This window comes from Carettochelys insculpta, chromosome 22 (genome assembly GCF_033958435.1).
Source record: "Carettochelys insculpta isolate YL-2023 chromosome 22, ASM3395843v1, whole genome shotgun sequence".
Taxonomy (NCBI): Eukaryota; Metazoa; Chordata; order Testudines; family Carettochelyidae; genus Carettochelys; species Carettochelys insculpta.
In genome coordinates, this window is record NC_134158.1 from 4117641 (window position 1) to 4144306 (window position 26666).

Sequence of the window (26666 nt, forward strand, 5' to 3'; positions counted from 1 at the left end):
TGGCTAAATTCAGGGCCTGCCTGGTGCCAGGCATTGGGCGTAGCTGTGTTAGTTTTGTCCACAAAAACAACAACACATCGAGTGTTGAGCTGAGTGGTCCTGTCCTGCCCTGGGATGGGGGGGGGATGGAACAGGTCAAGAGGGAGGCTGAGTTGCACCCTAGAGAGGGCAGCAGAGCACTTGGCTCCCCCAGGAATGAGCTGGGCCATTCCCGAGGCAGGGGTGAGCCACCTGTAGTCCAGGTGAGTGTGTCATGGGATCTTGTACCATCCAGAGCCCGGCCTGTGCCAGGTGGGGAAGGAGCCTCTCTGGGTGGGCTGCTCAGATCCTGGGGCTGGAAGAAGTAATGGCCTGGACCTTGCTGAACAAGATCAGCACTTGGTTAATTGCTCCCCAAGCAGGATTTCCAGTTCCCAAAGCTGATGTGATCTCCTGGGTGGAGCGAGGGGAGGCGCTGGGGGTCCCAGATCTCCAGGGCGCTGAGAAAGGGGAGATCATCAGCGACCCCCACACAGGTGAGCAGTGAGCTAAAGAGACTCAGAAACCGATTTCTGTGTCCTCCTAGATGTCACTTGGGCCTTTTCATCCAGACTGACTGAGCCTTCAGCCTGTCATCAGCCTCAGCCAGAGGGTGGGAGCAGTGCTGGGGTCCCTCCTCTGGGGAAGGGTTGTGAGGAAGGAGGAGCAGCTCAGTTCATGTTATTTCAATCTTCCATCAGCTGTTGGCTGCGTTCCCCCCTTTCTGTTCCCTTTCAGAGTTTTCCTTTCAGCTCAGTGCACAGAGTGACACTGTCTGGTTCTCCCTAGCTGCGTCTACACGTGCACGCTACTTCGAAGTAGCGGCAATAACTTCGAAATAGCGCCCGTCACGTCTACACGTGTTGGGTGCTATTTCGAAGTTGAAATCGACGTTAGGCAGCGAGACGTCGAAGTCGCTAACCCCATGAGGGGATGGGAATAGCGCCCTACTTCGACGTTCAACATCGAAGTAGGGACGTGTAGACGATCCGCGTCCCGCAACATCGAAATAGCGGGGTCCTCCATGGCGGCCATCAGCTGGGGGGTTGAGAGATACTCTCTCTCCAGCCCTTGCGGGGCTCTGTGGTCACCGTGGGCAGCAGCCCTTAGCCCAGGGCTTCTGGCTGCTGCTGCTGCAGCTGGGGGTCCGTGCTGCATATACAGGGTCTGCAACTAGTTGTTGGCTCTGTGTATCTTGCACTGTTTAATGAAAGTGTGTCTGGGAGGGGCCCTTTAAGGGAGCGACTTGCTGTTGAGTCCGCCCCATGACCCTGTCTGCAGCTGTGCCTGGCTCCCTTATTTCGATGTGTGCTACTTTGGCGTGTAGACGTTCCCTCGCTGTGCCTATTTCGATGTTGGGCTGAGCAACGTCGAAGCTGAACATCGACGTTGCCAGCCCTGGAGGACGTGTAGACGTTATTCATCGAAATAGCCTATTTCGATGTCGCAACATCGAAATAAGCTATTTCGAAGTTGGGTGCACGTGTAGACGTAGCCCCTGTGTCCCAGCAGGTGAGGTGATGCTGCTCACGAATGACGAGGAGAATCTTCAGCTGGAAGAACCAGAGCAAGTGGCCTCCTGTGGGATGTTCCTGGGAAGCTCTGAAGGTCGTGTTTCTCAGAGCCCTGAGCACAGAGAGACCTGTGAGAGTCAGCGTAGCCCAGAAAGGCAGCAGGGAAACCATGCAGGGGAGGGGCAGGATAACTCCAGCCATGGGAGCAGAGGTGTGAGGAACACTAAAGAGAGCGAACAACAGAAAACCTGTGGGAAAAGCTTCAGTCTTAACAGTCATTGTAGCATCCGCACAGGAGAGAAGCCCAATATCTGCCCTGACTGCGGGAGAAGCTTCCAAAAGCCCTCAAGTCTTATTTATCACCAGAGAACCCACACAGGAGAGAAACCCTTCCACTGCTCTGACTGTGGGAAAAGCTTCTCATGCTCCTCAAGTCTTAAAAGTCATTGCAGAATCCACACAGCAGAGACACCTTATAACTGCTCTGACTGTGGGAAAAGGTTCAGAGACAGGTCAAACCTTGTTACACATAAGAGAATCCACACAGGAGAGAAACCCTTCCACTGCTCTGAGTGTGGGAAAAGTTTTCGTCAGAGCTCAGGTCTTATTGGTCATCAGAGAACCCACACAGGAGAGAAACCCTTCCACTGCTCTGAGTGTGGGAAAAGCTTTCGGCAACGCTCACACCTTCTCACTCATCAGGTAACTCACAGAAGAGAGAAACCCTATCACTGCACTGCCTGTGGGAAAGGCTTCAGCAGCAGTGCAAACCTCGTTAAACATCAGAAAATCCGTACGGGGAGAAACCTTTCAACTGCTTTGAGTCCGGGAGAAGGTTTAGTGACGTTTCTGGCCTTGATCATCATCTGAGAATCCACACCCGGGGAAAACCCTTTCTCTGCTCTGATTGCGGGAAAAGCTTCAGTCAACGCTCATATCTTGTTCAGCATCAGAAAACCCACACCGGGGACAAACCCTTCCACTGCTCTGACTGTGGCAAAAGCTTCTTGTGGCACTCAAGCCTTAAAAGTCATTGCAGAATCCACACAGAGGAGAGACCTTATAACTGCCCTGACTGTGAGAAAAAGTACAGATGGAGATCACAGCTTGTTGCTCATCAGAGAAGCCACACAGGAGAGAAACCCTTCATCTGCTCTGAGTGTGGGAAACGCTTCTCATGCTCCTCAAATCTTAAAAGTCACTACAGAATCCACACAGGAGAGAGACCTTATAGCTGCCCTGACTGTGGGAAAAGTTTCAGACAGAGGTCAAACCTTGTTACTCAGAGGAGAAGCCACACAAGAGAGAAACCCTTAAAGTGCTCTGACTGTAGGAAAAGCTTTTGTCAGCGCTCAGCTCTTATTCATCATTGGAGAACCCACACTGGAGAGAAACCCTTCCACTGTTCTGACTGTGGGAAAAGGTTCATACAGAGGTCAAGCCTTGATTTACATCAGAAAACCCACACAGGAGAGAAACCCTTCCCCTGCTCCAACTGTGGGAAAAGATTTTCTCAGTGCTCCAGTCTTATTCATCATCAGAGAACCCACCTTGGAGAGAAACCTTTCACCTGCTCCAAGCGTGGGACAAGTTTTTGTCAGCACTAAAATCTAACCAATCAGAGGAACCTTTCAGCTGTTTTGTCTGTCCGGGAACGCTCACACATTGTCAATCGTCAGAGTTCACACAAGAGAATAACCCACAGACTGTACTGACGTGGGTAACCTTCAGTGGCTGCTCGGACATTATTGATCATCAGAGAATTCACACAGGAGGGAAATCCGGTAACTCTCTCTTTGTTGCTATTTTTGAAGCTGGGCCACTGGGCAAAAAGTCAGTGAGAACCCCATGAAGTACCACACTGCTTCTCATTCCTTAAGGGTTTGGTGTTACGGAGCCATTCAGGTAACTAAAATAAAGTCGACTTGTTCCCGACATTAACCCCTGCTCCTTTATAAAAGAACTAGACACACTGGAGTTTAAGGACCTGAACTTGATTAATTTTTGGTGTCTTTTTTTAATTAAATAAACTGAAAATGCTTCACTTGAGTTGTTGCTCCAGGTGTGTCTGGAGAGGAGGGGTCAGTGCATGGGGACACTGGGGAGAGACCATTGTTGTAGCCCACTGTCGCCGCAGCAGCTTTGGGCCCAGGTGAGAAGCACCTCTGCTTGGCTGCTGCAGCTCCAGCAGGTACACCCAGGGGAGCGGCGTATGTCCCTCGCCTGGGGCAGGGCCAGGGTCATCGGTCCTCTGCACTGCCCAGCCAGAGAGGAATGCAGCAAATCTGCACTTTCTCCTCACTCCCTGTTAAGGAAAGATTTAACTCTGTCTCACCCTCGCAGGTGTGGTGTTGGGTTCGACTCTAGGATCCCGCAGAATTTCAAGTTCAGAGTCCAATCCACAAGTATCCTTTATTGAGGTACAGAATTACAGCTTGAGCTGGGTGCCTCCAGAGAGGGACCCCGACCCCAGAAATCGCTGGCAATTATACTCTTTACAGTTCATAACACCGCCCATACCCCTGTCCAAAGTCCAATCCCCTAATTTGAGTAGGGGTCTTTACTCTTCCCCATTGGATTGTCCCGTTGCTAAGGGGACAGTCTGTTGCTGGGTGTTTGATCTTCTTCAGGAGGCGGTTATCTCAGCTCCTTACATTCTTCCTTTATCTCCCTTTTTGCAAACTTCTAATTAGCACAATATCGGGCAATTTTCACCAGTTCTGCAGCTGTTGTTTTCAGCATTTCTCTCAGGTCAGCTTGACCTGGGCCTAAGGCTTCAGCTTCTTTAGCTACTAGTGCTAAGCTAAGAGAATAAACTCTTTAAAACATGCATATAAAATGACATATAAATGATTTTACCATAACAGTCCCCCCTTTGATTTTGTAGGCATCCCTGCCTACCTGTATTATAACGTGCTTTGCATAAGTATTTTACGATAACCTTGCAGAGAGCGTGTTCACATATTTTGCAAAAGCTCCTTAATACATGACACAACAGAGCATAATATTATCAGTACAACAAACAGAGGAAGGAGAATCTTAATTAATAAACGAAACAAACCACTGAGCCATGAGGATAAACCCCATCCTGAAAACAGATCTTGCAACCAGTCACCCTCAGGGGCGGTGTAGGCAGCTTGTGCCCTGGCTCAAGCATGGGCCTCTGCCCTTACTACCTTTTCATAGATTTCATAGCTACTATTATTTACATACACACAACATCGGGATCCAACTAGAGCACAGACTCCCCCTTGGGAAGCTAGGAGGTAATCTAAAGCCAACCAGTTTTGGAGGCCCATTTGCCTAACTTTTCCCAATTCCTTATCGATGGCACGGAGGGCCTTGGTTGTCGCATTGGCTACTTTCTCCAAAGCTTCCTCCAGCTTTCAGATTTTCTTCATCGCAAAGGCCATACCCAGACCTGGGGTCGTGACTCCCCAATACCATTTCACGTTTGTTATCTCTTCGTAGTTTCAGACTCTGCTACCGGGAAGACGGTCTACTATACAAATGGCTGGGAAGGCTGCCCCAATATAGCAGGTTCCACTCCAACGTATGGGCAGGGTTTTATATGCTGTTTGGCCACATATGAAATAATGGCCAACCTTAGCTGTTAAGGCTTTAGTACACTGGGGTTTCATCATTTACTGCAAATAGTACCTGAAGATGTTCAGGTTGGCAAGGCCTTTATCTTACACCAACCCTCATTCTGGACAACGCTTATCTCGCACCTGCTTTTCCCCACTCGGCCTTCTGTGCCATTGCACGTCCAATAATATTCTCCATCTGAGGTTATGGCTAAACGAACAGCTCCTAGGCCATTAAACCCTTTATCATACCATGTGTTATTTTGGCCCAATTCACCAAACCATGTGCCATTCAGCTGAGTGTTATTTAGTGGGACTGGAATCATTGGGACACCTCCCTTTGAATGTACAGGGCTATGAGCACGTATCCAACATCTGTGGTGTTAAATTCTCGGGAAGCTTGGTTCATTAAAAGCATAAACGTATTTGAGCCATATAGGCTATAGCTACTAGGTATTAAAAACAAAACTAAACGTAAGTTCAGCAGGATCTGTTTGGCCAGCCCCATTGGACTGTTCTTCAGGGCTTCGTCGCTTTCTTCACCTATCGCTGGCAGGTTTCCTGGGCTGCAGTTGGTACCTTAGTCTTGGTTCCTCAGGTTCGTCTGCTTCTGGGCCTGGATTGCCGGTACCAGGTCTGCCGTGCTCCTCTTCAGGACCCGCCTCTGTAGGAGCTGGAACCAGTTTGCAGTGGGACATGTGGCTCCAGGTCAGCAGGCCCTTGCACTTCACAGCGGTATGGGTGGTGAAAAGGACTTGGTAGGGGCCCTTCCACCTTGGTTCCAGGGCAGTCTTTCGCTGGTGGACCTTTACACAGACCCAATCTCCTGGTTGCAGCTTATGGCATGGTTCAATCGGGGCCTCCAGGAAAGCGTCCTTGACCTGTGAATGACAGGACTGCACACACCTCATCAGTTTCTGACAGTACTTAACTGTGCTTGCTTTGATAAGTGTGGTATTGGCCTGGTCAATCTTCGGGCTGCTCAGCTGTTTCTTTGGGCAGCCACACACAATCCCACAGGGACTAAGTCCAGTGAAGTGAGTACCTCTATTACTGGAGATCACAAGGGGTATTTTCCAGGATGGGATAAAGTGATTTAGAAGATTTTTAGCCACTGTGATGGCATCAGCTTTCCTACATGGAGAAGCTTTTACCCATCCCGAGAACAAACAAACAATAACCAGCACATAGTCAAAAGATTTACATTTGGGTAGTTGAGTGGAGTTCATTTATAAATTTAGGAACAGTCCTAAAAGGCGGAGATCTGGTTGCCAGAACTGTCTGTACAGGTTTGCCCATGTTATAGGCTTGGCAGACAGGGCAAGCCAGACAGTTGTTTGGGCCACTTAGGAGAATTTGGAAGCAAACCAATTTGTTTGAACAGCAGTAATCATAAACAGTGAAGTGGCCCAAGAGGGGAAAGGTCTACAGCTTTAGCTGCTGTGTCAGCCAAGGCATTTAATAAGGCAGCAATATACAGACCATTTTGTTTTAATGAGCCCATGTATATTTTAACTTACCAACATAGACAATTTGATAATGCTATGAATAAGATAAGCACAAACATAAAATGTAAAACCACATTCTTCATTTTAAAAGGAGATGCACGATGTTTAGGTGGTTCTTCAGTAACTACCCGCTTTTCTCTGTTTCTGAAAGACAAAAGGATACTTTTCTACCCCCTTTGTGGGTGGCAGATTACATTTTAGAATACTCCATTGACACACATGCTCAGTCCCTTCTAAACTCTGCAAGCTACTCACTCTGAATGTCCTTCAGACACTTCAGCGTTAAGGGCTTACTCACTTTCTCACTTACTCTTTTCCCTCAAATCACATGCTTGCTCCCTTAAAATTGAAAACTTTGGTAGTTTAGATTTCACCCTTTGAAGATGTTATTACAGGGATCTGACTTCCCCTTTGACTTTTATTACTTCCCTTTATTAAAGGACAGTTATATACATCGCACCTTATTACAGGATCACTCATGTTAACTACATACCTTTTTTTTTTTTTTTTTTTTTTTTTAAACTGGCCAAATTTGGGCTATTGAAGGGGCTCTGGGCCTTCATGAGTCCCCTTCCTTTTGTAAATCTTGGATTTATAATGCTGAGAGCTATTGGCAGATTGGTATTAAACCCTTCTGCTAACTTGTATATTTGGTTTACCAGACTCTGCAGATCTCTGTGGTTCTGCTGGACATAACGCTTAGCAGGAGATTTCACATACATCTCATCCATTATTTCTATATATTAATGTTACCGCTATAATTTACTTAACTGTACAACATAAGGGAAAATTTTAACTTGGATCTTATTTAGGTTTTACACAACTTTTGTTCTCTGATATTGGAAGGTGTCCACATCGGAAGGCGTCCCCTCCTTATGGATACACCAACAAGATAGACAAAACTACCCCAGACTGGTCAAAAGCAAATAAGCTTCAAACACAAACGGATGAGAAATGCAGATTAATACAGATTCTAATTGCCAGACACTTCACAGTACAAAACCGAAACGGCCCTTTGTCGCTGCAAGGGCACGTTATCAGATTTTAACACAAACACGTGTTAGCAAAACAATTAATTTAAACAAAACTCCATGATGGATACACACATACTGCAACATAAATGCTTGCATGACTCCACTCTGTACCACAGAGAGTTAAACTAACAGCTTTCAGAGTTGGGCAGTTTCTTCAAGGTCTCATAAGCTGGGCTTTTATCCAAGAAGCTGTTTCTCACAGCCCAGATGCAACTGCTCTGATATTCCTTACTCCCAGTAACTTGTGTTTCAGAAATTTTTGCTGCCTTTTGGTTCCAATGCCCTCTGGAGAGAAATCATTTTTTTTTTCACAAAATATTCCTCGAATTACCTGCACAACCTTCTTTGGATTATCTCAGAGCCTGGGAAGCTGTTGGCTCCAAGTAATCAGATCCTGAGGTCTCCAAGGTTTGTTAATGCTAGTTATCAACACCCTCCATTGCCTCTGTTCCCCTCCCTCCCTAGCAGGCTTCAGTCCTAAGGGGACCTGAGGTAAGGGAGCCCGGAAGACAACTGTGGGGAGGGAAGGAGGCGAAGAAGAAAGAACAGCAGAAGGGGGAGCATAGGGTGGAGCGGATTCCACAAGCGCAGACGCAGCAGCAGAGCTCTGTAAGGCCTTTAAGTAATTTTTCCCAGGCTTCTCTTTTTGCCTAGCAAATGCCCAATTATCCCACACATACCAACAATCCATTTGTGTGGGGAACCTGTTTTCCAATTGTTGACGTAAAAAAAAAAAAGTTAACTCCTGTAAATCAAAAGTCCCTTCACTTGGCCACCTCTCTGCCGGCTTACCGCCTGCGGTTAAGAGAGGCCAGTCCTCCTGACACAGCTGCATCAATTTCCTTTCTCCTAGTCTCGTGGTACCATCGATTTTCCTCCAATTTTCCAGCACTTCGGCTAAGGGCGTCCCCTTCTCGATGCCGAAAGCGCTACCCATCCTGCATTCCCTACAGGTGCGCCTTACGCGGATCAGGCTGCGCCCCAGGTGCGCCTTACGCGGATCAGGCTGCGCCCCAGGTGCGCCTTACGCGGATCAGGCTGCGCCCCAGGTGCGCCTTACGCGGATCAGGCTGTGCCCCAGATGTGCCTTACGCGGATCAGGCTGCGCCCCAGATGTGCCTTACGCGGATCAGGCTGTGCTCCAGATACGCCTTATGCTGATCAGGCTGCGCACCTCCCCTTAGTGCACTAGATACCAGAATTTAGCAAGTGGGAATTTAAGACTCACCCTTCGGTGCCTCCCACTGCCAAAGATCCCCGGTGAACTCACCCGTTGGCGCCAAGTGGAAGTTTGGAGACGAGAGGCTCCGAGACGGTCGCCTGGAGTCCCAGCTGGGTTGCCAAACTGTTAAGGAAAAGAGGTAACTCTCCCCCTCACCCACGCAGGTGTCGGGTCCAACTCTAGGATCCCACAGAGTTCCGAGTTCAGAATCCAATCCACACGTAACCTTTACTGAGGTACAGAATCACAGCTCGAGCTGGGTGCCTCCGGAGAGGGACCCGCCTCCCAAAATTCACTGGCAATTATACCCTTTACAGTTCATAACACCGCCCCTTCCCCTGTCCAAAGTCCAATCCCCTAATGTGAGTAGGGGTCTTCACTACTCCTGATTGGATGGTTCCGTTGCTAAGCGGACAGTCTGTTGCTGGGTGTTTGATCTTCTTTAGGAGGCGGTTATCTCGGCTCCCTATGTTCTTTTATCTCTACTTCGCAAACTCCCAATTAGTACAATACCAGCGAGTTTTCACTGGTTCTGCAGCTGCTGTTTTCAGCATTCTTCTCAGGCCAGCTTGACCTTGGGCCTAAGGCTTCAGCTACTTTAGCTACTAGTGCTAAGCTAGAAGAACAAACTCTTTAAAACGTGCCTATAAAATGACCTGTAAATGATTTTCCCATAACAGGAGGGTCAGGCTGGCTTGATCATCCACACCACCACTCGCTCCCCTGTCGCTGAGCCCCCCCTGCCTGCAGCACCCCCTCGCCCAGCCTGCTCCCAACACCCCCTGCCCACAGACCCCTAACTCCCCCTCTCCCCCGGTAAGTTAAGGAGTTACTGCTGCTGCAGCCTGGAAGAGCCACCACCTCCTCCACGAGAGCCACCAGTACCTCCAGCTGCACGTGGCTCCTGCCGCGTGTCAGGGCAGCTGTGGCTGTCTGCTGCAAAGCAGCTCCGGCTGCGTGGCAGGGCACCCAGTCACGCTCCGCAGCTTCCCCCTGCACCCTCTGGTCTACTCCTAACATTTCCTTTGCCCGCAGCTCACCCCCGCACCTTCCAGCCCAGCCTGCTCCCAACACCCACCCCACCTGGCTCCCCAAAAACCCCCAGCCTGCCACACCCCGCCCCAGGTACTGCTGGAACCTCCTTCACTGGAGCCCCCAACTAGCAAGTGGAATTTTAATGAAAAGAGCAGAAATGCCCCATGGTGAACATAAAAGCTCAGCAGCTGAAAGGTGATTTTCAGAACAAGCCAGGACCACCCAGCACCTTTAATCCCTCTCCTGGTTTTGCTCAGGGGCAGCCCCACAGACAGGGGTGGCAAAGGAGGCAGGTGGCCCAGGGCCCGGCATTTTGGTGGTGGCAGCGGTAGCAGTGGCTGGAGTTCTGGGCCCCTTTTCAGAGATGTGCACTACGGAGAACACACACATTGGCGAACAAAAGGAAGCAGCAAGGCAGAGCCCAGCGTGGGGAGAGCTCAGTGGTTTGAGCATTGGCCTGCTACAACCAGAGTTGTGAACCCAGTTCTTGAGGGGCCATTTGGGGATCTGGGACAAATAATTAAAAAAAAAAAAAAAAAAGCCCGTCAGGGATTGTTTGGCCCTGAGGGCAGGGACTGGACTCAGTGACATCCTGAGGTCCCTTCTGGCTCTGCGAGATGTGCAGCTCCATAGATTGTATTCTAGGACCTTAAAAACTAACATCTCTTTCTGCAGAAGTGTTCATGGATGAAAACCAGTGTGTCAGCTGCATGGAGTAGAAAGAGAAACTCAAGTGGGAGGTCGTTGGACTGCGACATTCGGAGGACTTTAAAAAACCAATAGTGAAATCCTCTCTCACCCAATCTAGGCGTCTGCTGCCACAGGATGGCGTGAGAGCCACAGGTGTAACTGGCTTCAAAGAAGGGCTCAGTAGCTCATTGAGGATAGGAGCAGCGATGGCTATGAGCCAAGCTGGCCAGGACACAACCTCTTGCTCTGGCTGTCCCTAAACCCCCACCAGCCAGAAGCTTGGACTGCAGGGAACGGGTAGGGGGAAGCTGCCCTGTTCTCTTCATTCCCTGTGACCCCAGCTGGCTGTTTGTACGAGAGCTGAGGTCAGTTTCTGGCTCAGCACCAGGCTTCCAGTGTGACCGTGGCACCGCTCTCACTTCACTGTGTGCTGCTCTTCAGCTTCTTTCAATATGAAGCGGCTGAACAAGGGCGAGTGCAGAATCCCGCACTTCCCTGGGGTTCGTCCAGCCCAGCACCACTGGCTGGGGACCGCCTGGCTAAGGGAGAGGGCTGCAGAAAAGGCCCTGGGGATCACAGCGGCTGAGAGCTGCATGTGCAGCAAGAAGGCTCAGGGCGTGTGGGATGACGCTGGGCGGGGCACTGCCAGCAGAGCCAGGGAAGGGATTATTTCTTCATTCCGCACCAGCCAGGGCACAGCTGGAGCTCTGCATCCGGTCACCCTAGTGCTCAAATTCACAGCGCGAGAATATCTGCATCTGATTGTCAGACACACCCAGCAAGTGGCACTAACCCTCACCCCTCGTTTAACAAGTGCTTCACTTACCAGTGCTCACTAACACGAGGGGGACACACTTACCACTGTTCACTGTGCGAGTGGACTTCCCCACCCATACGAGCCAGCCCCCAGGTCAGCTGGAGCTGAGCCGGCTGCAAGGTCCCTGACTGGGGCTGGGGAGCCCCACAACCCAGGACTGGAGCTGATTGCTTGGGAGAAAACTCACTGAGAGGGAATGTCTGTCTGTCTGTCTGACTCTGTGCTTGTCCATTGGTCGAGAACTCCTAAATGGTAAGAACCAGGACCACCCACTCCGGTCTGCAGCTTTCTCTTCTTGTAACTTAGAGCCAGGCTGGGGTGTGGGTGTGCCAGGGATTGGATGGGCTGCACCGGGATGGCTTCTCAGGGGACCACACAGGAGACGACCACCACATGAGAAAGGGGTTGGCTGGGGATGCCCCCTCTCCCACCCAGGACTATCCCAGCCATGAGCATCCCACCCCCAGGTGCCCTTGAGGACAGCTGCAGCTCCCGCCCCCCTAAGTTCATACAGGGACACAGCTGGCTGTTCCCCTCCATCAGGGAGCGAGGAGAAAGTGCACATTTGCTGCATTCCTCTCTGGCTGGGCAGTGCAGAGGACCGATGACCCTGGCCCTGCCCCAGGCGAGGGACATACGCCGCTCCCCTGGGTGTACCTGCTGCAGCTGCAGCAGCCAAGCAGAGGTGCTTCTCACCTGGGCCCAAAGCTGCTGCGGTGAAAGGGGGCTAAGACAATGGTCTCTCCCCAGAGTCCCCATGCACTGACCCCTCCTCTCCAGACACACCCTGGAGCAACAACTCAAATGAAGCATTTTCAGTTTATTTAATTAAAAAAAAAGACACCAAAAATTAATCAAGTTCAGGTCCTGAACAAACTCCAGTGTGTCAAGGTCTTTTATAAAGGAGCAGGGGTTAACGTAGGGAACAAGTCGACTTTATTTTAGTTACTTGACTGGCTCCGTAACACCACACCCTTGAGGAATGAGAAGCCGTGTGGTAGTTCATGGGGTTCTCACTGACTTTTTGCCCGGTGGCCCAGCTTCAAAAATAGCAACAAAGAGAGAGTTACCGGATTTCTCTCCTGTGTGAATTCTCTGACGATCAATAATGTCCGAGCAGCCACTAGAGGTTACCCATGTCAGTGCAGTCAGTGGGTTATTCTCTTGTGTGAACTCTCTGATGAATGACAATGTGTGAATGTTCCCGCACAGACAAAACAGCTCAAAGGTTCCTCTGATCTGTAAGATTTTAGTGCTCACAAAAGCTTTTCCCACAGTCAGATCAGCTGAAAGGTTTCTCTCCAGTGTGGGTTCTCTGATGACGAATAAGACTGGAGCGCTGAGAAAAGCTTTTCCCACAGGTGGAGCAGGTGGAGCAGGTGAAGGGTTTCTCTCCTGTGTGGGTTCTCTGATGTACAACAAGGAGGGAACTCCGACTGAAGCTTTTCTGGCAGTAAGAGCAGTCAAAGGGTCTCTCTCCTGTGTGGCTTCTCCTTTGCAAATCAAGGCTTGACCTCTGTATGAACCTTTTCCCACACTCAGAGCAGTGGAAGGGTCTCTCTCCTGTGTGGATTCTCTGATGAGCAATAAGACTTGAGCTCTGACGAAAACTTTTCCCACAATGAGAGCAGTTAAAGGGTTTCTCTCCTGTGTGGATTCTCTGATGAGCAACAAGTTTTGGCCTCCGACAGAAGCTTTTCCCACACTCAGAGCAGTTGAAGGGTTTCTCTCCTGTGTGGATTCTCCTATGTGTAACAAGGTTTGACCTATGTGTGAACCTTTTCCCACAGTCAGAGCAGTTATAAGGTCTCTCTCCTGTGTGCACTCTGCAGTGACTTTTAAGATTTGAGGAGCACGAGAAGCTTTTCCCACAGTCAGAGCAGTGGAAGGGTTTCTCTCCAGTGTGGAATCTCCTATGTATAAGACGGTTTGACCTGTCTCTGAACCTTTTCCCACAGTCAGAGCAGTTATAAGGTCTCTCTCCTGTGTGGGTGCTGCAATGACTTTTAAGACTTGAGGAGCATGAGAAGCATTTCCCACAGTCAGAGCAGTGGAAGGGTTTCTCTCCAGTGTGGGTTCTCTGGTGATAAATAAGACCTGAGCGCAGCTGGAAGCTTCTCCCAGAGTCAGGGCAGATATTGGGCTTCTCTCCTGTGCGGATGGTACAATGACTGTTAAGACTGAAGCTTTTCCCACAGGTTTTCTGTTGTTCGCTCTCTTTAGTGTTTCTCACACCTCTGCTTCCACGGCTGGAGTTATCCTGCCCCTCCCCTGCATGGTTTCCCTGCTGCCTTTCTGGGCTACACTGACTCTCACAGGTCTCTCTGTGCTCAGGACTCTGAGAAACACGACCTTCAGAGCTTCCCAGGAACATCCCACAGGAGGCCACTTGCTCTGGTTCTTCCAGCTGAAGATTCTCCTCATCATTCGTGAGCAGCATCACCTCACCTGCTGGGACACAGAGAGAACCAGACAGTGTCACTCTCTGTGCTGAGCTGAAAGGAAAACTCTGAAAGGGAACAGAAAAGGGGGAACGCAGCCAACAGCTGATAGAAAGATTGAAATAACATGAGCTGAGTTGCTCCTCCTTCCCCACAACCCTTCCCCACAGGAGGGACCCCAGCCCTGCCCCCACCCTCTGGCTAAGGCTGAAGACAGGCTGAAGGGTCAGTCCGTCTGGATGAAAAGGCCCAAGTGACATCTAGGAGGACATGGAAATCGGTTTCGGAGTCTCTTTAGCTCACTGCTCACCTGTGTGGGGGTCGCTGATGATCTCCCCTTTCCCAGCGCCCTGGAGATCTGGGACCCCCAGCGCCTCCCCTCGCTCCACCCAGGAGATCACATCAGCTTTGGGAACTGGAAATCCTGCCTGGGGAGCAATTAACCAAGTGCTGATCTTGTTCAGGAAGGTCCAGGCCATTACTTCTTCCAGCCCCAGGATCTGAGCCGCCCACCCAGAGAGGCTCCTTCCCCACCTGGCACAGGCCGGGCTCTGGATGGTACAAGATCCCATGTCACACTCACCTGGGGTACAGGTGCCTCATGTTTACAAGAGACCAAATCTCATGGCTGACTTGCTATCCATTCGACTTTGCCTGAAAAGGTATCACACGTGCACACCTTTGCATTCTTATGCAAATGACCTCTGGGAGACACATTCCTCCCAGCCTTTCGCAGCATTGCGTTCTCCTGCCGCCACATTCCCTCCAAATTTATTCCGTCAGCTTTGGTGGGACAGACCCACTTCTTCACACCATCAGACCACTGGACCGCAGAACCGGTGTCAACCACACACCTCGGCAGCAACCCCCTGCTCTCATCCACTGCCATCGTCCCTCCCTTAGCAATCACACTGCTGGGGATTGCCCTGAGGCACAACCCTGTGATTTCAGCTCTGCAAGGCCCAAGCTGCTGCTCTGTGATTTCAGAGAGAGGCTGAAAGCAGCTACTTAACTCCACGGCAATTGGAGAGACTTGAACTGGTTTTCTCCTCCTCCTGGAGGTAACACGCTTCCAGTTCTCCTCCTTGTTTTGGGCAGCCTGCTGTACCTGCAGTATTATCTGTTGCCTTCTGTCCAGAAAGTCTTCACCTTCTCTGATGGACCTGAGGGTTGGGATTTGTGCCTCAAGTCCTTTAACCTTCTCTTCTAAAATGGCTCCCAGCTTACACTTGGGCCAGAGAAAATCCTTTCTATCATTCGGGAGGAAAACAAACACGGCACATGCCACGCAGGTCACAACACCAGAGCTCTCCCCAGCCACGTCACTCTCCATTTCTCCCTTGACAGAGATCCCTTATTTGTTTCTAGTGCCGCCTTGGAGGGCACAAGAGAAACCCCCTACAAGAAAGGTGAGAACAGGTATGTGGCTCCTCCCAAAGGCGAGCTGCCTGTGAGCTGCTCCTGTTCGCTGCTCCTCACAGGAGTCGCTGGGGCTGCCTTCTTTCGGGGCTGCTAGCTGGCTAGGCCCGGCTGAGTTGTGAATGAAAAGCCCCGGGCAGCGCGGAACAGCCCACGTCCTGTGTCCCTCTCCCCGTGGCCAGCCCGGCCCCTCCGCGCACCCCAGCGGCAGACGGCCGCGGAGAGGCAGCTGCTGGCGTGGGAGTTCCTGGCTGAACAAGAGCGCCTCCTGCTGGCACGGCTGGGAGAGCTGGCCCCGGAGATCGGGCCGAGGGGGGAGGAAAATGCCACCCAGCTGGGGGAGAAGATTTCCAGGCCTGGCACCCTCAACACACAGCTGGAGGGGACGTGTCAGCAGCCGGCGCTGGAGCTGCTGCAGGTGAGAGGGCGCTGGACGTGCCCAGGGCCCTATTAAGGAGGGGACTGAGGTGCCTGAAGCTCCAGGCCCATAACAATTCAGACAGAAGTTTTTCAGAGACCTTTTGAAGCATATGCTCCAAAATCTGTGTTAGTCTCTAAGGGGCCACCAAGTCCTGGTGCCTTTGGCCTGGTGCACCTATGACACAGGCCTCACAATCTTCAAAAAGCTTTTCCCTGAGGCAGTGCTTTAGGACAGCATAAACAGCATCGCGTACAATCGAACGCAGACCTTTTTTACACTGACGATGGGGGACTGGCTCAGCCGCTTCCATACCAAGCCTCTTCCTAAATTCCTCATAGCCGTCGTCCTTGGCATTATCTTCAGTGGTTTGTATCGGTGCTGAGCAAAATCAAGGTGGGCCCGTTTCATCTTCGTTCTCTGACACAACGTCGTCCTGGGGCTCTGGGTCCTCAAGGAAGGCCCTGTCGAGCTCTGGAGAGATTCCCAGAAAGAAAATAATGCAAGATCCTGGGGTCTTTTTAGGTTTTTACAAAATCCCATGACACCGCCCCCCCCACCTCGCTCATTCGTTTCTTACCTCGTTGGCTTCTTTTCCGTTCTCCTTGTCCGACTCCTGCAAGCTGCGGCCGCCTTCCTCCGGAGGGGAGGACAGAGAGAGGCCGTCTACCTTGTCGGGCCGCCTCGAGAGCAGTTGGGTTTCAGGGTCGGGTTCCGGTGTATCCGTCAACAAGGGTTGGGCCAAAGGGCTCCCCTCGGAGCTGTCGCGGATGCGGCGCTTTCTCCACGTGCGGCGGAGACCCGTCGGCACATGAACAACGTCCGAACTCCTGGCAGGGGTGGTGAAAGTGTCCCTCTTCCCGCTCAGCGTTTGCACAGTTCTGAACCACGCGCTCTTGAAGCCAGATGGCCTCTTTGTGGGGGTAGCGCTGCGCTGAGATTGGTAGAGGGTGGCAGGGCGAGTCCTTCGAGGGGTCGCATGACACCCTTTCCTTCCAGGCACATGTCTCACTTGACCCGCATGTACTACTACCCCCGCTCCGCAAGGGCACGTTTTCCGGTGACAAGGGGCGGGCCTAAAAAGATTGGGGTGGAACTTCTGGTTGTAGAAGGGAGGGTCGAAAGGGTTAAGGGGGCGGGACTTCTGGCGACCGAGGTGGGCGGAGCTAAAAGGGCTGGGGCGTGGCTGAAGGGAAAAGCGGCTGTGGCTAAAGTTTGATTCTGGTAGGCCACCGCCCCCGGAAGTGACACGACAGGGCAGGACTTCCAATGACAGGTGGGCAGAGCTGAGAGGGCTGGGACGGCACATCTGGGGGAAGGGGCGTGGCTCAAGGGAAAGAGGGCGTGGCTAAAGTTTGATTGATGGCAGACCCCTGATACTACTCAGGGCTTTGCAGCAGGGCACCTGGCTCACACCAGACCGGGGGGTGCCGGGGGGTGGATGCATTGTGGGCGGGGGTCTGGATCGGGCAAGGCTGGAAGGCGGTGGGGGGGCTGCGGGTCAGATCACGCTGTGGGGGGGGAAATGTCTGGGTCACACCAGGTGCTGGGAGGGGCTGGTCAGCCCGGGCGGCTGCTTCCGTGGCTTCAGCTCCCTGCCGGCAGTGACCACCTGCGGCCGCCAGGGGGCGCGCTAAAGCCGCCCGCGCCCGCGGGCTCCCCCGAGCCGCGGTTCGAGCCCGGCGCCCTCCGCCGCCGCCGCCGCGCTGAGGCCGCCCCGGCAGGTCCCGTGCCCCCTGGGGGAGCGGGACGCGAAGGGGACGTGCCCCGCCCCGCCCCGCCCGGCTGCTGCTCCGGGAGTAACGGGGCTCCCCGGCCAGCCCCTCCCGGGGCGCTGAGCTCACGGGGCGTTGGCCGCTGTGCGGGGAGCTCGGCGCTGGGCTGTGCCGGGGCCGGGCCTCCTGGCGGGGGCGAGGAGCTGGGGCTGCTCCCGGGGGTGGGGGACACGTGGCGCCGCTTAGCCCCGCTGGGGGTGAACGCTGCTCTCGGAGGTCACCTGGGGCGACGTCCCCTGCAAGCAGGGCGCTGCGGGACCCAACTGGCCCGAGCCTGCCGCGGCCAGGGGAAAGGCGCCCCAGCCTGGCAGGGACCTGCTGCAGCCGGGGAACCCCCCGGCCCAGGGGAGCCCCCGCCAGCCCCAGACCTACTGAGGGCAGGGGAGGGAGGTCGATCTCCCAGCCCAGCCCCACGTGGTGCCTCCCCCTGCCTCCGCCTGGGGGCTGTGTTGGGGGGAGAGCTGGTGGGGGTCCTCTCTGCTGTAGCCCGGGGCCAGCCGGCACCCCAAGCCCTTCAGACCTGGCTCCACCCCAGAGCCCGCACGCCCAGGCAGCACCCTCACCCCCAACCCTCTGCACCAGCCCTGAGCCCCCCTCCCACACGCCAAACCCCTTGGCCTCACCCCCCCCCACGCTTTGTCAGACTACTGATATGGAGGGGACGTGTCACATTTCCCATGAGGGGTGCACGGAACAAATTCATTCCACAGGTGCCTGGGAAAAGGTAGCGGCAATGCTGAGTCTGAGCCCGGGTTTTACAGAGGAAGCACCAACTTAGCTGGACCAACATCCCAGCCTTGTTTCCAAGGGGTGACCAACAGCTGGGGGGAAGGGGGGCAAGCGGGAGCAGAGCGCATGAGAGAGGGGACTTGCATTTTGCTCAGGGTTAATCCACCCTTGGGACTGCCCTGCAGTGCACTGTAAGAACAACAAGTCCTGGGGCACCTCAGAGACTAACATTTTGGAGCATAAGCTCTCGTGGGCAAAGTCCCGCTTCATCCCAGAGTGCGCCAGCCTTTCTAGGTGGCAATGCGCCCACTGCTCGCCTTTTCCCTCTCACTCTACAGGCTCGTCTTCTATTGGCCCAGCCTGCTACTGCTGACTGAGGACTGTTTCTCACTGCCTCTCTCCTTCTTTAGAGTTGCCCACTGCTCACCTTGTAATGATCTGCAGCGCTAAGGGTCTGTCCTGATCGCTTCCTGGAACGTCTGGTGACAGTCTCGCACACGTACAGCATCCATTCTCACTCACACAACAAGGAGCTTTCATTAGCACAGCTACAATCAGCACTGAGACTGAACAGCAAGTTAATTTCAAAACCATCACACTGAATGCAATGTCAGATACAGGTGAACATTACACAGAACTGAAAGAGTTTTAGACTACAGGGGTGCAGCTTGCTTGCTTTTAGGCCCTTTTAGGCCCCATGGAAAAACTGCCAACTGTCTTCAGTTGCGTCTCCTCTTAGTCTTAAACCTGCACAATCAAAAAGTTTCAATCTGTTCTTAATGGTTAACCAAACCAGGTCTGGCCAGGGGGGCTGGAACAATTTTTATCATGGGAGTGCTGATGAAGGGGAGTTGCAGCCCTCTGCTTTCACCAGCCCTGGAGGCCTGCTGACCTAGAGCAGACCTGCCTCTTACAAACACTTGGATTCTTTTCTCTGCAAAAAAAAGGGCAGTCTCTTAGCATTTTAAAGGCTAACAAAATAATTTATTAAGGGGTGAGCTTTTCTGGAATAGACCTACATCTTCAGACCATAACACTCAATATTTAAGGCACAGACAACCAAAAGTAGTCATCAAGGTTGACAAATCAGAAAAATTGGAATCAAAGTGGGCACATCAGAAGAGCGGTAGGAAGGGGAGAAATCAAGAGTCACATCAAACAAAGTGGCTATGTGTACACTAGCCCAAAACGTCAAAACGTCCATGCAAATAGCCATTTTGAAGATTACTAATGAGACCCTCTTTAGAATGCGGGGGGGTGGGGTGGGGGGCAGCACTTGGAAATTGCAGCGGCTCGTGCTGCGCAGCTGGTCCAGATGTGGAAATCCCCTTCTTTTAATTTGCTGATAGGAATAAGGGGATTTCGAAGTTGCCGGGGTTCTTTTGAAAAGGACCCCCATCTAGACCAGCGCTGCAATTCCAAAGTGCCCCAACCATGGCCTTGCTAATGAGGTGCTAAATATGCATTTGACTGCTTTTACAGATGTTAAAGAGCAAAACAAAAAGCAGTCAAGTAGCACTTTAAAGACTAGCAAAATGGTTTATTAGGTGAGCTTTCCTGGGACAGACCCACTTCTTCAGACCAGAGCCAGACCAGAACAGACTCAAGATTTAAGGCACAGAGAACCAAAACGGTAAGCAAGGAGGACAAATCGGAAAAAGATAATCAAGGGGAGCAAATCAGAGAGCGGCGGGGTGGGGGGGAAGGTCAAGAATTAGATTGAGCCAAGTATGCAGACAAGCCGCTATAGTGACTCAGAAAGTTCCCATCATGATTTAAACCATGTGTTAATGTGCCGAATTTGAAGGGAAAAGCCAGTTCAGATGTTTCTTTTTCCAAAGCGGAGCAAGAATTGCTTTTCTGCAACACACATCCCTTGAGGTCATCGACAGAATGCCCCGTTCCATGAAAAGGTTGACTAACTGGTTTGTGGATCTGGAGCCTTTTGATGTCTGTTTTGGACCCGTTGACCCTTTGTCTAAGGGAGTTAGAAGTCCGTCCAATATGCGAAGCACCTGGGCACTGTTGGCACGTGATGGCATAGACGATGTTAGTAGAGGAGCATGACAAAGTGCCCATGATTCTGTGAGTAACCTGACTAGGTCCAGTAATGGTATTTCCAGAGAAGAGATGTGGAGAAAGCGAGCAGCGGGCCTTTGTTGCAGGGAAAGGTTCCAGGACCGCTATTCCTGGGCTTATAGACTGTGGTTGTTAGCGAGAAACCTCGTAAGGTTGGGAGATTGTCTGAAACAGAAAACAGGCATGTCACCCAGGAGTTTCTTCATTACTCAAAATGTTAAACATGTATTTCAGCGCTTCCTGAGTAATTTTTAAAGTAGCCATTTCTATAGTAACTTCAACGATCACAGCAAAGAAGAACACAACCTGTAAACAAAACCGCAAAAGATTCTTGGAACAAGTTTGCATATTAACAACGCTGGTTTTGGGTCAAAAAACAAGACCTTCACACTTCAAGTCTATTTTTTCACCAAACTCATTTCCCTCAAAAGGGAAGCGCACCACTTCTGGAAGCACTGCAATACCAGATCGATGCATGGAATGGATGGAGCAAGCCCCTATTCCATCTCCCTCTTCCAAAAACTTATTTAATATAGAGTTCTCAGAGAAAGAACATATCAGATATTAAACTGATAAGAACAGATACTACACTTGATCTAAGCCCACAAAAGGCCGAGAAGCGATATAATTTTGGGAAAATTATACACAGCCCACCCATCTGGACACTTTTAGACGTCATGACGACTCACCCGAATGCAACACATGTGAGCCTTGCAACAAGATCTTTACAGATCGGCAAGTACACCTGCTCTCTTCATCCTGCAGCTCCGTTCTAGCTGGTCAAAGCAAAACCTCTCCCACCAGAGAATTCAGCTTTAAAACGAGTTATTCCACCGGACCTGCGAGCTGCCTCTGTGGTGGTTGTTTCGCTGCCTAAGCGATCACCTAATCTGCATGAAGCCTGTCCCCTCGCTGCAGCATGCTGACGCCATCGAGCTGTTAACCCTGGATGGACTGCAGAACCAAAACAAAAAGCAGTCAAGTAGCACTTTAACGACTAGCAAAATAATTTGGAAACCTTCTGTTAAGGCCACGTGCCTGCCAGAAGGGCCGGGTTCAACTTTTGTGGGCTTTTCCTGTCAAGGATACAACCAACCGGCTCGAGCCCCCACCCAGTGGCCTGGGACAATTTCACCCCCATGCTGGGTGCCTGGAAGGCGGTTCTCCCCCCTCGCAAGCACAGAGTCTGAGATAGAAATGGCTTGTTTAATGACCATAACCTACCCCGCGGTTACAGTGACAGATGCAGTATAGCTAAGCAAAGAAGAGACAAACCCCCTTTACCCAGCTACCATCCCCGTATGCAGTAGAACCCAGTCTCTTGCTGGGGCTCTTGGCCCTTTACCCCATACACACAGTTACAGGGTGTACCTTCTGCAGTGCAGTCCCGAACCCAAAGCCCGCAGATACAGTCCCAGGGCAGTACCAGCTGTCCACTTGTCTGTAGCCTCCCCTTGCTGCCACAAGCCACCCACCCTCATCTGATGGGCTTCCTACCAGCCTCCCCCTGTCATCCACCACCACTCCTACCAGCCACCCACTCACCGTGGTTCCCAACCCCACTGCTTGGGCTCCCCCAAAGGCAGAACTCTCTGATTTTAGCTCAGCACGGTCTCAGCTGCCACTTTTGCATTAGAGCTCCTGAGATTTCTCATACAGGGTTTTAGAAACACCCTATTATCCAGCTCTGCCTTTCAACAGCAGCCAAGAACTAGGCAAGCCAGACTTAGAGCTACAGGACCCAGGCATTCAGCAAGCTGGCTTAAGCACTGCACCTCTGCTCTTTTCTTACAAGTCTTTAAACCAGGGAGCCCTGTGTAATCAATGTCTGATACAGCGAAGGCGACTGCCCTGTCCCCCACAACAACCCAGAGCCTTGGTGAGGGCTCACAATTCCCACACTGAGTGTCAGCATAAATTGTGGTTTCACAACGAGGTGTTTACAAGGGAGCAGATCTCAGGGCTGACTCGCTCCCCACGAGGCTTTGCCTGGCAGGTGTCACACACGCGCCCTTTGCATTCCCATGCAGATGAGCTCTGGCAGACACACCCCTCCCAGCCTGCAGCAGCGTTGCGTTCCCGCCGCCGCACCCCACACACGTGTGACTCTTCCCAGCGCTGCAGGACGCGGGTGTGTGTCAGGGACGGACAGGGGCTGGGAACTGAAAAGGGGGTTTCACACACGGGGGTCTCCGCACTGGGAGAGGTACAAAGCGGGGCCGCTGCGAGGGTCGGGGCACAAGACGCCCCCAAGCGGTGCCCGGTGACAGCGCCCCCGGCTGCGGGCGGGCGGAGAGAAGAGCCGCCCCTGACACGGGCAATCCAGGCTGGGGGCGGCAGGGAGGGAGGGAGGGAGGGGCCCGGAGGGGAACTGACCCCAGCCCAGGAGATCTGCCCGCCTGGGGACCACGTGGGGCACAGAACAAACTCCCGCGGGGAAACCACAGACACGAGCCGGGACGAGCTGCTGGGGCCGGGCCGGGGCGAGGGGCGGGGCCAGCACAGACTCGCTCCCCTCTGGGGCTGTGGGGAGCACAGCGGGGGCTGCGCGCAGCGCTGGGGCGGGGCGGGGTGAAGGGCGGGGGTGACAGAGCAACAGCGATGCGCGGCGGGAGACCAGTGCGGAGCCGGGCGCAGAGCTCGGGCCGGGCAGCTCAGCCAATGGGAGAGGGCGGGGCATGGCTGACAGGCAGCTCGGCCAATGGGAGCGGGGGGCGGGAAGAGGCGGGACACACAGGACGAGCCCTTGGCAGGTTCGATGCAGGGACCCCTCCCCCTTCCCGGGTGTTGCTCGCTCCTGACGCAGCCCGCGGTGGGGGTGGGGGTGGATGTGGCTGGAGCTACGAGCGGCCACTGATTCGTCTCCCGCGCAGGCGCAGAGCCAGGCCGGGGGCAGCCGCCTGCTGCGGAGAGTTTTACCCGCACAGCCTGTGCGGTGGCTTGTGTCCACCCCCTCCCGGTTCCCCAGTGGGGCCGGGCGCTCGTCGCACGGTGCCTGTGCTCCCCCGCGGTGCAGTTCAGTGACCCTCATTGTCCCTTCAGCTGCTCCCTTCCTCCGGGCTTGTCCCCGTGGGGTGTCACTAACCACGTGACGTGTCCGTGGGACACACTCCAGTGCGCAGCAGTGCTGGGGCTCAGGCCGCGTCCGGAGAGAAACGAGGACGGATTTGGGATCTGACTTGTGCGAGGTGGTTCTGAGAGACTCGAGCGTTTCCCCAAATGTGCGTGTGCAGCACGTGTGCCCCAGGGAGCGAGCGTGGGGAGCCGGGGGAGCGGAGCCGCTTCCAGCCCCGTCTGAAGTGTCTCCATTGCCCTTTTCCCCTGCCAGGTGCAGAGCCCCCATGTCTGGCTCCAGAGCAGCCCCGGCCCTGCGGAGACAGAGCGAGGACATGGCGGTGGCGGAGGAGGTGACCTTGGAGGAGGTGGCTGTGTGTTTCTCCCAGGAGGAATGGGGGCTGCTGGCCCCGGGGCAGAGAGCCCTCTACAGGGAGGTGATGCAGGAGAATTACCAGACCGTGCGCTGGCTGGGTGAGGAGTCCTGTCCCTGGGGGTGTCACAGGCTGTGTGGGCTTCGCAGCAGCTGGGTTGGCTTTGGTTCAGGGTCACTCCCTGTTCCCAGTGTCAGGAGTGTGAGCCCCAGGAATCACTGGGTCCCCTGTGAGAGACTGTCCCCTCCACAGCCCCTCCCAGGGGAAGCAGGTTCAGGAACATGGCAGTGATGCTGCTCTTCCCACAGCCCAGGTCTCCATGTGCTTCCCACCATCTGCCTTGTCTGGAGGTGTGAGTGGAGGGGCGGTAGCAGGAACGGTGGGTACCAGAGCTGTGGGGCTGGGTCCGGCTGCTCTGAGTCCCTGCAGGGTACCCCTGGGGCCAGTGTGCTGCACCCCTGCTGGCTCTAACCATTTAGGGCGAGTTCTTGAATAATGAAACACAAACTCCCAGACAGGCGCACCAGCTCTCCCATGCACAGTAGATTCCTTTCTTGGGAGTCACTGGTGGGAACCAGACACAGGACAAACCAGTTATGAGTAACATGTGCCTGAGTTGGGATTCAGTGTCACTCCCCGTAGGTCTCATAATACACCTCATTCAGCGTCCTCGGCCTTCATCGATATTGGGGGGTTTTGAAGATGGTTCGGAGGTGCCCAGTTAGGTCATGTGACACAGAGTGGGGCTAAACCTGGGCAGTGAGGAGTAAAGTTGTGAAGGCAAAAGCTCAGCTAGAATCTCAGCAGGAGGTTGCAGGAGAGGCAGAGACGGGGGCTGTAACTAACCCCTCCAGCCACACTTCTGCCAGTCGCCTTCCTGCACCAAGGGAAACAGCACCGGGTGCAGCTGGAACGTGAGTCAGCAGCAAGCCTGTGCTGCAGGAGGAAAGTGTCAAATCACGCAGAGAAGCTGCTGCTGGCAGAGTAGAACTGAGGCAGTTGAGTGGGAGCCCAGCTGCACCAAAAACCACATCCCCCAGAGAGCAGCACAGCCAAACACCGCCATGGCCGGCTGCAGGAGCAGCAGCTCTTGTGGGTCGCTGGTAGGGCCCACCCAGCAACAGGCAGGCAGGGGCCGCAGAGCAGGAGCCTGGGCAGGATCTGAAGCAGCCAGCCCAGGACTCACCTCACTGCTCAGACAACTTCCTCTGCCTCCTGCTGGTTCAAGCAGCGCATCAGAGCCAAAGAGCCGGAGGAACCAGGTGCCAGCCAGGAGCTTTGAGGACAGAGCTCTTGTGGAGCCAGAGCTCTGCCAGAGCCTTTCTCTCCAAGTTCTAGTGACCTGCCATGTGGCAGCTGCAGTCTGAGCCCTGCCTGGGGCCTCGGTTTCGGCCCTACCAGCCCTCACAGAGCTCACGTTTTGAGTCGAGCAAAAACACAGAGAAGTCCTGTGGCACCTTATAGACTAAGGGATTTTCTGGGGCATCAGCTTTTGTGGGCAAAGGCCCAATTCACCACATGCACCACGTGGAAATTCCAGAGATCAGTAAAAATATACAGGCACAAGAAAAGGAGGGAGACCCACTCAAGAAGAAGGCTGGAGTCAGTGAGAGCAATTCAGTCATGGAGGATGTGGCGATGTGAACAGCCAGAGTAGAGAAACTCCTTTTCAACTTGGCCAGCTGGTCCTGGTCTTTGTTCAGTCTTAAATGGATGGTGTCACATTTGCAAGTGAACTGCAGCTCTGCAGTTGCTCTTTGAGGTCTGCTTTTGACATTTTTGCATTGCAGGATGGCTACTTTTAAATCTGCTCCTGAGCATCCCGGGAGGTTTTGTATATTACCATTCCTGATCTCTTATTTGCATCCATTTATTCTTTTACATAGAGACTGTCGAGTTTAGATGTGCAGGCGAATAAGCCCCGCTGGTTCAAATAAAATTAAAATATAAGTGGAGATACACATCTCCGAGAACTGGAAGGGACCTCAAGAGGTTATCTAAGTCCAGTCCCCTGCCCTCTTGGCAGGACCAAGCACTGTCTGTAGCATCTATTTACCCCAATTGCTAAATAGCCTCGTCAAGGATTGAACTCACAACCCCGGTTTAGCAGGTGTGGTGGTGTCATTGGTGGGTAGAGTTGGCGCTGAGGTTTGTCGAAAGGTTTGGTTTGTGATTTACAGTGTTGTGGTCTATACTTGCTGGTGAGAATTTGTTTCACGTTGGCGGGCTGGCCGCAGGCAAGAACAGCCCTGCCTCCGAAGGTCTGTGAGAGTGAAGGATCATTGTCCAGGATGGGTTGTAGGTCATGGATGTTGCATTGGAGAGGCTTTAGTTGGGGGCTGCAGCTCATGGCCAGTGGTGTTCTGTTGTTTTCTTTGCTGGGCCTGTCTTGTAGCAGGTGACTTCTGGGTACATGTCTGGCTCTGTCAATCTGTTTCTTCACTTCCTAAGGTGGGTATTGTAGTTTCAGGAGAGCCTGGTAAAGGTCTTGAAGGTGTTTGCCTCTGTCTGAGGGATTGGAGCAAACGTGGTTGTACCTTTAGTGCTTGGCTGTAAACAGTGGATCGTGTGGTGTGCACTGGATGGGAGCTGGAGGCATGGAGGTAGCACAGCGGTCCTGGGGTTTCTGGTATAGGGTTGTGTTTATCTGACCATCACTTACGTGCACAGGAGTGTCCAGGAAGTGGATCTCTTGTGTGGACTGTTCCAGGCTGAGGTTGATGATGGTTTGGAAACTGTTGAAATCACAGTGAACTCTTCAAGAGCCTCTTTCTTATGGGTCCAGATGATGATGATGTCATGAATGTGGCTCAAGTAGAGGAGGGCGCCAGGGTTCGAGAGCTGAGGACGTTGTTCCAGGTCAGCCATAAACACGATGGCACAGTGTGGGGCCAGGCAGGTGCCCATTGCAGTGCCACTGATTTGAAGGTATAAATTGTCCTCAAATCTGAA

The 26666-nt window shown here is 53.0% G+C and overlaps 2 protein-coding genes and 1 non-coding gene across 3 annotated transcripts in view; 1 reads left to right on the forward strand and 2 right to left on the reverse strand.

Moving 5' to 3' along the window:
- The window catches only part of LOC142024976 (uncharacterized), a 169847-nt gene extending 166308 nt beyond the window's left edge, over positions 1-3539 (forward strand). Inside the window, 3 exon segments of the mRNA XM_075017373.1 lie at positions 1875-2234; positions 2798-2799; positions 2908-3539. Of these exon segments, the coding sequence (XP_074873474.1) occupies positions 1875-2234; positions 2798-2799; positions 2908-3139 (594 nt within the window). The 3' untranslated portion in view covers positions 3140-3539.
- LOC142024740 (uncharacterized) overlaps positions 1-26666 on the reverse strand; it is a 372768-nt gene that overhangs the window by 139138 nt on the left and 206964 nt on the right. The window contains 1 exon segment of the mRNA XM_075016918.1: positions 12686-13539. Coding sequence (XP_074873019.1) covers positions 12686-13539 — 854 coding nt within the window.
- Positions 20717-20910, reverse strand: LOC142025391 (U2 spliceosomal RNA). The gene has a single exon (XR_012648662.1). It is a non-coding gene; the product is annotated as a U2 spliceosomal RNA (small nuclear RNA).